This window comes from Chenopodium album, chromosome 19 (assembly GCF_948465745.1).
Source record: "Chenopodium album chromosome 19, dcCheAlbu1.1, whole genome shotgun sequence".
In the NCBI taxonomy this organism is placed as follows: Eukaryota; Viridiplantae; Streptophyta; class Magnoliopsida; order Caryophyllales; family Amaranthaceae; genus Chenopodium; species Chenopodium album.
The window spans coordinates 40278206-40287291 of record NC_137852.1 but is presented as its reverse complement, the minus strand read 5'-3'; the positions used below and the strand labels follow the sequence as shown (position 1 = coordinate 40287291).

The window sequence follows — 9086 nt, the reverse complement described above, 5'->3', positions numbered from 1 at the left end:
TGGTAAGTGTAATTAAAAGTAAAATGTAACCATACAGTCGATGAGATAATACAGTAATATTTTGGAAGATAGAGGTATACAAGTACACAATATAATCAAAACATTAAAGAACAAAGTCTACTTATATGATGGTAATTTTCTGCAAGTTTACCAATGATGGTAATTTTTTGACAGTCTATGCAACTAAACATGGATTAAACAACTATGAGAGTATAAGGGCTAAGCTATTGCATGGGGTGGGAGACTAAATTTTGTAAATCTATCAACATCCAGGTCCGGTCAAAGCCATAGCGCTTCAGCTCCTCACCCATTTATGATTTCTGCAAGTTACGGGAGTATTTAGTTTTTTCAGAGCGAAGGGTGATAGGTAAAATTTAAGAACTGCTCTGCATACTTGCATGGAATGTTAATTCAACTTGCCTGCATGGGGAGATACAGCTTGAACTCCGGAGGAAGTTCTTCTTCTGAATAAAGGCGGTCCGAGAAATAAATCCGCCTCAGGCGACAGTTTGCGTGGACTTGAACCCGCAATGTCTCTACATAGTTGGTTCCATATGCTCGTTTGGTAAAATCAGCAAGATTTAACTGGATTTGATTCCATCCTTCATCCAACTTCAGAGGCATGGTGCATATGTAAGGCTTCACTCGAGTCAGTGACTGCATTTTTAAAAAAAAACAGTCAATGATTAGCACTTCCTTGAGACCAAGGACAAAGGAAGTGAGACGTCAATCGGAAGAAAAACACAATAAATATATTGCAAAAGCCAACAACGTGATCAGAGGTACGGAAAAAAAATTAATTTCAACATTGAGAAGAGGCAGTGAACAATTTTTTCTGAACTGCCAGCAGATAAAGTTTGATATACTCCTTTAAAAGACTCACTTTCTATTTTTGGGTTTGATGCTCACTTATAGCTTATTCTTTATTTGGTAGCTCCACAATACCACCTTGCCCAATTAGCCCACAATATTACACCTTCCACACCCTCTTACTTTATTCACCCCGCCCACCCTTTTATTCCATCTTACTTTATTCACCGATTCTTATACCCACTAACGTTTTCTAAACTTCTCTAAAACCAAGAGTATATGGTAATTGAATCAAACTTTCAGGAACAGAGGGAGGAAGTACTGAAGTATATTAATTGCAAAAATATTGAATGCTCACAGTATGCTCCATCAATGTCAACCTTATCCTAACGCCCCTAAAAAGGTTCCCAATGAGGTAATAATAGAGGGCTAGAATGCTGGAAACCTTGCTCCTACTATAACAAAAAGGCTAGACCAACCAAGCATAGAGAGCAATTCTATTTATTTTATTACAAGAATCATCATTTTTTTTCCGAGCAAATAATGTGTCATATCAATAAAATTGTCATGTCTTGCGTTCAAAAGGCACACTCCTTTTAAGAAACTTTTAGCCTTGAAATGGTAAAGCGGGAAATTTTTTTAAAAAAAAAATAAAAAATTGTCACATTCTACATAGAGATACATAGAGATCATTCGGTCTGGAGTTGCATGCATATCAGAAATTCAAATTGGCATCCTATTAGTATCATAATGAATCCATGTCCCTGATGTCCTCAGAACAGGAAAAAGATGCATCTTCCCCACATACAAATTGAAAGTGTCAAACTACATCACTCATTAAGTATAACTTAGCGAGGAGCTACAGTTTTCAGTAAGATGAACAATTATAAGAAAATCATAATTTGAACATAGTCAACAAAAAAAAAAAAAAAAAAGACGATAAAATAATTTGGCAGACTTACAGACTTGATAATTTGAAGCACGAAACCGACGCCTCACGTTCTTATCATCAAGGATTTGAATCTCGAAGGTGAAGTATTTCTTTAAATTCTTCACAATGATAACCAAGAATGGCAATTTTATACCAAGTGTTGCAGCTGGATCTGCAGGGCATGTAATATATGTCGACTGTATGTTTGATCCCACGATCTCAAGGACATTTGACTGAATATCCTCATCCTTCGGACGCTTGATATGGCCATTAGAAACTGCAATTAGTCACATTCAAAACCTGTGAGGAACTTTCTTCTGCCACCTTCAATGGTAGAAAGGGTGCCATTATAGAACAATAGGGCATCACTATCTCTATTGTATAAAGCTGTTCAAACTTGTGCTAAGATTAACTACTCCCCCCATCCCAATGTACTTCCCTCATAGTCATATGCATGGGATTTTATGCATATACAAGATAAAAGAGAAAAAATAGGTGTATGAGACCCAAGAAGTGGGGCAAGTATATTGGGTTACCCCAAATAAGAAAATGTAGTAATTTGGGGGAGAGAGAATACATGTTCAAATTTTACTGGGTAGGAATGAAGTGATTAAAAACAAAACTTTACTCCCTCCATCCTCAATTTTATCATCACACGGTCAGGGTTTATGTGATAAGTTATTAAAGGCTGGCAGAAGAATTTTTTGATTAAATGTGAAAGGGTGTGGGACCCTAAATTGTGGTAGCAGGAAGAGAGGTAATAAAATATTAGTAGTTTCATGCCATAAAAGGAAATATGACAATTAAATTGGAACTGATGTAAAAGGATAGTGTGAATATTAATGAAAGTACTATAAAAGCAGAAAAACTTTCAGAAACAACAAAATGCAATGCAGCATAGATATAGATTGAGTACCATGTAGCTGCAAACAATGGACAGCCTTATTGATTTTACTCCAGATGAATTTTTCAATAATGTACTCCATTTAAAAGTTTTCATCCTTTTTTTGAGACAGAGCTCACCCATTCATGGTCTATAAAATTACATTGAAAGTTCATGAAGTAGGAAAGAGCAGAAAGTATCCCATACAGAAAGCTGATGCTTAATCGGATTTCAAGCAAAGGCCCAATCAAAGCAATAGAAACAGGGAACATAAAGCAGATTCCAGTAACCAGAAAGCATGAATATGCATATATTATTTCAGAGGACACATAATACCTACATTTTTTGCCATTTATTTTAAAGAACCATGATAAACCTACATAGTGAAACAAAACTACATAAACTATATCATTAATGTTGAGGCTGGTAGCAAATAAGCTATAGGACTTGCCTACATAGTGAAACAAAACTAAACAAACTATATCATGAATGTTGAGGCTGGTAGCAAATAAGCTATAGGACTTGGGTCATCAAAAACATTATTTTGGACAAGGAGTATAATTTTCACAGGAAACATTGAACATACAAAGAGGACAATATAAGTATATAACCTTTGACATTATTCAATACAGTATTTGACATGGCCTATCGTGGACAAAATTTGAGATTGCAGCGAGGAAAGAAAGATAAATTAATCTATCCTTTAATAGCTCACGCCTAGGACACTAGATTACATCATTTTGCTCTACCAAGCTGGCACGTTGATTGCTAAAAGTACTTTCTCTGCTGAAATGGGTGGCAAAGGAAGCCCAGCATGGAACACCCATGAATTCAAACAATTCAGTTTACAGGCAAGCTGCCACCTTAGTTGGTTTCTCATCTCACAGCACACTATGCATAACATACATACATCAAGGGCATACACTTAGTTGGACAACAAAAATGCATTAAACCTTTCACAAATATGTCATGCCCATTAAAAATAAAAAATAATAATAAAATAAAAAAATAAAATAAAAAATAAAAAATATTGCTTACATCTGAGAATTTTTATTATGCTAATCATCTTTTACTCCTATTGTTTCTAGATAAAATAATCAATTGGTTGGGCACATAGTTTTAGGAGGGTTAATTTTGTAGAGTACTAATGTGCAAGCGGGTGAGTGAATTATTAATTGAAAGAAAATGACAGTGGTTGAATTCTTTATTCTATGAAAGTGATAGTGTGAATGGATGAAGACCATGGGAAGAGAGAAAATATAATAAAAGAATAGACGAGGGGTAGGTAGGAGGACGAAGAAATAATAGAACATATAGGATAGATACCATTCATGAAAGTAATGCACTTATTCGAAAATGAGATCGAATAAGGCACGTGATGCCCTTATTTAGAACGTAAGGAACATCAAGTACCTAAATTTAGAATTTATTAAACCTTGTTCCCACCTTGAGGATTTTGGCCACCTATGCTAATGCAACATAAAGACCAGAGATGGAAGCGGAGAAAAGAGGAAACTTCATACACCCTAGTAAACCATATTGATGCATCACCACTAAGAAAAGCGGTCATGCCAATCACTCCTACAAACCCCTAGAAACTTCAACATAGCTATGTCGCACAAAAGGCTACTACAAGAAAACGTGTTCATTTGTCATATTTGTATTATGATAAGTTGAACAAGCATCAACACAACAACCTTAAGAGCCCACCTCTACAGTAGATTGTTGACTAAAAGTTTGATAAAGACAATGCTCAAAGAATCCAAACAAAAGCTTTGACCCTAGCCATACTTTGTGTATGGATGATAGTCTGACACTAATCATACTATGTCTATGCTATTTAACCCATATATTTGGTTCAAGAAAAGATTTAGAAGCTGCAGGAGTTCCAAATGAATTGGCGACAAGGAGAAGATATAAGAAGTTCAGTGATGAAATTTTGGTGTAAAAATAAAAGGCACTAAGCTATCAAATTTCCATATTGGAAACAAATGCTAGATATTCAGCAACAAAAAAAAAAGAAAAAGAATTATCTAATCCCAACTTGTGGATATGTGACAAAATATGGAAACTCTTAATACAATAGAGTTATGCAGAGTATTGAAGTCATGTTACAACTTACAAGATTCACAGCACACAGAGCTATAGGCTATAGCGGCAAGAGGATGGTGACAAACTACATGAGAAATACCAGATGGTATCCTTCTACAAAAACATTGTAATCTTGTCTTTTTCGACTTTAAGATACCCCAGACGCAAGAAAAAGAGAACCTTATAGGTACGCTTAAGATCCGCACAAGTGTATGAGGGCCTTAATAAGGTGCCAAGGTATAACATTTTCTCTATAAGCTCCTGATAACCATGTGCCATATAGCGCACAAGAGAGAGTCTTGATTACTAGAAAAAAAGATGGTACCCTCATTACTCAGCCCCCCTACCAAACATCATTCGACACTTCACACCCTCTAATAACGACATAAGGATGAACAGTAAATAGGGGGAGATAAGTGAATAGTTTGTCTAACACAGCTAGTTGTGCCCATTAAAGAGCTCTAAGGCAACCAATAAAAAACCTGTATAAGAAGCACAGCTTCAATATAAATAATGGCCTTTCGTGTAGCCACACTAAAATCTATGTACATTTGCAAAAACTTAAGGAACTAGAAGCATCATCAATGAAGATGAAACAACAATCTGAAGCAACTTTTTAGCCTTTTACCTTCGGTTTTATACTATAATAAACAGTACAAATATCGTTTCTCAAAAAAGATAAAAAAAAGATACAAGCACAATCCTGTTTTGTGTGTTCCATTATATCAAGTATACCAACATCTTTCACATAACATACCAGATACCACAATACAACCCCAATAAAACCCAATTGAGATTCGAGATTCTCAAATTGGGCAATTAGGTAATAGCACAGTAGGCATCAATGCATCATCATACAAGAAAACAAAAGCATCTTATTAGTTTCACTAACATAACATTATAATTATATAAACATACCAAATTATCCTCTGATAATCCTAAACTAAATCTTATAACTTAAAAATTAAAAATTACCTTCTTTATCCCATATTTGCAAAGGCTTGCTCCTGCACAATATACGAATCAAATAATGTATAAGAAAATCCCTAAAAATATATATACTTATGCACAAATAAAATCAAAATTTTATATATATATAGAATTCAATTGAATTCAATGAAAGTATAGCATACCCAAGGCTGTATAAAATGGATAGAAATCCCGATTGAAATGTATTCTTAAACATTGCTGAGTCCCACCAAATTGAAGCTGAAATTACGACAAAAATACAATTCAAACCAATATTAAAATTAAATGCATATGAAAAAGGAAATTGTTTTTAGCTAATTGAAATTTAAATTACTGGAACGAAAATCAAACGATTGTGAGAAGTACGAAACCCTAATTGGATCGTTGTACCTTATCGTAGCGGTTGATGAAGGGGCGGAGAACGGAGGAGAGAGAATAAGCAACCGGAATGACGGGGAATTCTGGGTTTATGTGGGGAGTTTAGAAATTACTCCCTTTTATTTAGATGCCCGGTTTAATCGGTACATTTGTCAATGCATAACTTTGACTAAATGATAGTACTTCCTCTGTTTTTATATAGTTGTAACAGTTTGACTTTTACACTATTCATGTGTTTCACTTCGACTAGCTTTAACGATTTATACATGAGTAAAAATATAGTCGTGTGGGATCTTAAATTCGTCACGATTTATGTAATTTTAATATCTAAAATTTATAATTTTTACATATTGGTAATTAAAGATATTAACGATCCAAAACAAGCATCAGCAAGTGTGAAAAGAGAAGTATTACAACTATAAAAAAACAGAGGAAGTATATCATTAATTATCGATAAGTTTAGATTACAAAAAGTTAATAGTTGAAAAATATGCAAGTGACTATTCTAACAAGCACGTGCATAATTATGTACTTTGTATAATTTTATTTTAAAAGCAAAAACAATAGTCAAAGACTCAAAGTGGTGCAGGTAAATAGCGTAAAAGTTGAAATAGGGCACTGAAATAAATAATTAAATAGAAACGGAGTAAGTATTTCGTAATGAGTATCCAAAATAAGTTTAAGAGTGTAGCACTTGGGTCAATAGTCAATTTATTGACTTAAGGGTTATTTGACTAATAATTTGAATTAATCCATTTGGGTGAAATGTATTAAATTAGCCCATTTTATTTCATTTATTTGATTAAACTAGCCTTTTGGCCCGTTCGATGGACGGGTTCTTACCTAAGTTATTTCATATGTAGGTATGTTTTTCAATAGTTGAAACTTTTGATATGAAATACGAAGTAATTGTTTCATTGCTAAAACTTAAAGGGAAAAAAAGAATGAGGGTAGAACAATGGAAAATGACAATGAAATTTAATTACGTATATATACATGAAGATTGTAGGATATGAAATGACATATTAGTTTAAGTTATCTTTTAAGTGTAGGAATTAAAAAGAAATTTTTATATAATTCAATTCATATGTTTATGTGAAGTATATTAATTGGTTCAACTTTATTTTATTATGATGGAAATGAAACACTTCATTTTCTTAATTGAATTTGTAAGTTATGGAATACATTAAGACTTAAACAAAAAGATTAAAAGGGGTGACATGTGTCATATATGGTATTGAGTGACTTGTGATGACATATGTCATATGAAAAATTATGGTTTGTGTTTTTAAATACTAAAAAGTATAGAGTATAGATAGGTTCATTTTGAGGGTTTAAACTGAATATATGGATTAAACTATAATAAATGAATTACGATTACCAAGTCAAAATCCCAATACACATTAAACTCTAATCATATGAGTCATTCACACTATAATTGGAGTCCTCTCTATTTCATTTTGGGAGGAAGAGCTTAAGGAGACTACATCAAAAAAAATAGAGAAAACATATCATAATCCTAAACATCTCCAAAAAAAACCTTTCAAAACCTAGAAGAAGAACAACAGCCATCAAGCACATCATAAGTTCATACCTCTACATCAAATATCTTTGATAAAGATCAAGTCTCGTTGGTCCAAAAATAAATTCAAGTAAAAGGTTTACATCAACAATCTTTGATCGAGATCAAGCCTCATACAACCGGCCCTCAATCAGCAACTCAAGTCAAAGTTCTACATCACGATCGAAAGAGTCAAGTCAACCCGTGAGCCAAATCAAAGTTAAAGTGGATATCGAATCAGAGAAGCAAAAAAGAGATTATACCCATAAATTATCATATTAATAAATTCAACACTTTGTTTCATTTGTTTTGAATCTATATTTGCAGATTCAATTACAATTTGTCTTAGACTCTTTACAAAGAACAAGCCTTAGTTTGAGATCGACCTTCGAGTCAAGTAAAAAACTGAAAGTATTCGACTTGGTTTGAGCGGAATATGAATACCAAATTTTCATCATAATACAAAATATATTAAAAATATGCACACCATACTTCGAATTTCGAGCATTTTCCAGCCTCTAATAACTTTGTGTAATTAACTACTCTAATAAAACTTGTTGGTGTGAAATTTTACGGAGTATTTGTGATATTATCTTAATACCAACAAAGAATCCTATTGATACTAACAAAGCATTTTGCGTTTATTGACATAAGACATAAATGAAGTACATCGATATCATGGTAATGTCATCTAAGCACAACTAGTCTTCTGGCCCGTGCAATGCACGGCTTGTTCATAGAAAATTGCATTGAGAGATGAGTGAGAAAATACCAATAAATAATTATGAGTGTAATATGTAAATGAAAACATAATTAAAGAAATAAAAATTGTGGGACTTTAATTGAAATGAGACTTAATAGAAAGAAGATGGAGGGACTAAAATCAAAGAGAGAAATTAAAAAGGTTGAATTAAAGAGGGGAGATGAAGATGAAGTGTTTAATGAAAGAGTTAAGAAAAATTGTATAATAAACAATAAAAAATGTAAAACGACATGTGGCACGTTGAGTTGAAGAAGAAGATATGGAAGTGTAATAGAATGATGACACGTTTTTTTTGGTTTGCTTTTTTATAGACTAAGTATAGATATAGATTTTATACCAACAAGCATTATTAGTCATTTATGACTCAAATTATTATTAGAGACATTTCCCCCAAATTTCATTTCCGTTCATACAACGATACAATCCCATTACTCTACTTTACTCATTTATTAACTATCGTACATCCTCTCCATCCCAATTTATTTTTTGCCCCTTAGCAATATTTAGGTTTTGTAAAAAATTGACCATAAATTTCTAAGAGATTATAAACTCCGTACTTATAATGTTATGTAGAATATTGTTGGAATCAATTTTATATTTTATTAATATTATTAGTATCAAAATTTTTATAATTATTTTTATAATTTTATGTGTGAAAATAGAGATGTATATATGTAGTACAATAATCCGAAAAAACTGT

At 32.8% G+C, this 9086-nt stretch overlaps 1 protein-coding gene across 1 annotated transcript; it reads right to left on the bottom strand.

Annotated features, from left to right (window-relative positions):
* LOC145595573 (uncharacterized) lies at window positions 1–6157 on the bottom strand. The gene is made up of 6 exons (XM_081651986.1): window positions 6075–6157; window positions 5849–5924; window positions 5691–5722; window positions 1777–2018; window positions 421–657; window positions 1–320 (listed from the first exon to the last, which is right to left on the bottom strand). Exons 2-6 carry the CDS (start codon window positions 5899–5901, stop codon window positions 312–314), a joined length of 573 nt encoding a protein of 190 aa, XP_081508112.1. The 5' UTR covers window positions 5902–5924; window positions 6075–6157; the 3' UTR covers window positions 1–311.
* Window positions 6158–9086: the final 2929 nt, after the last annotated feature.

What these genes read in the sequence shown, in the direction of transcription:
- LOC145595573 (XM_081651986.1), bottom strand. Translation starts at nt 5,901, where the DNA reads ATGTTTAAGAATACATTTCAATCGGGATTTCTATCCATTTTATACAGC. An exon ending in GCAAATATGGGATAAAGAAG is followed by an intron (nt 2,019 to 5,690) that starts GTAATTTTTAAT and finishes GACTAATTGCAG; the next exon opens with TTTCTAATGGCCATATCAAG. An exon ending in TTCGTGCTTCAAATTATCAA is followed by an intron (nt 658 to 1,776) that starts GTCTGTAAGTCT and finishes TTAAAAATGCAG; the next exon opens with TCACTGACTCGAGTGAAGCC.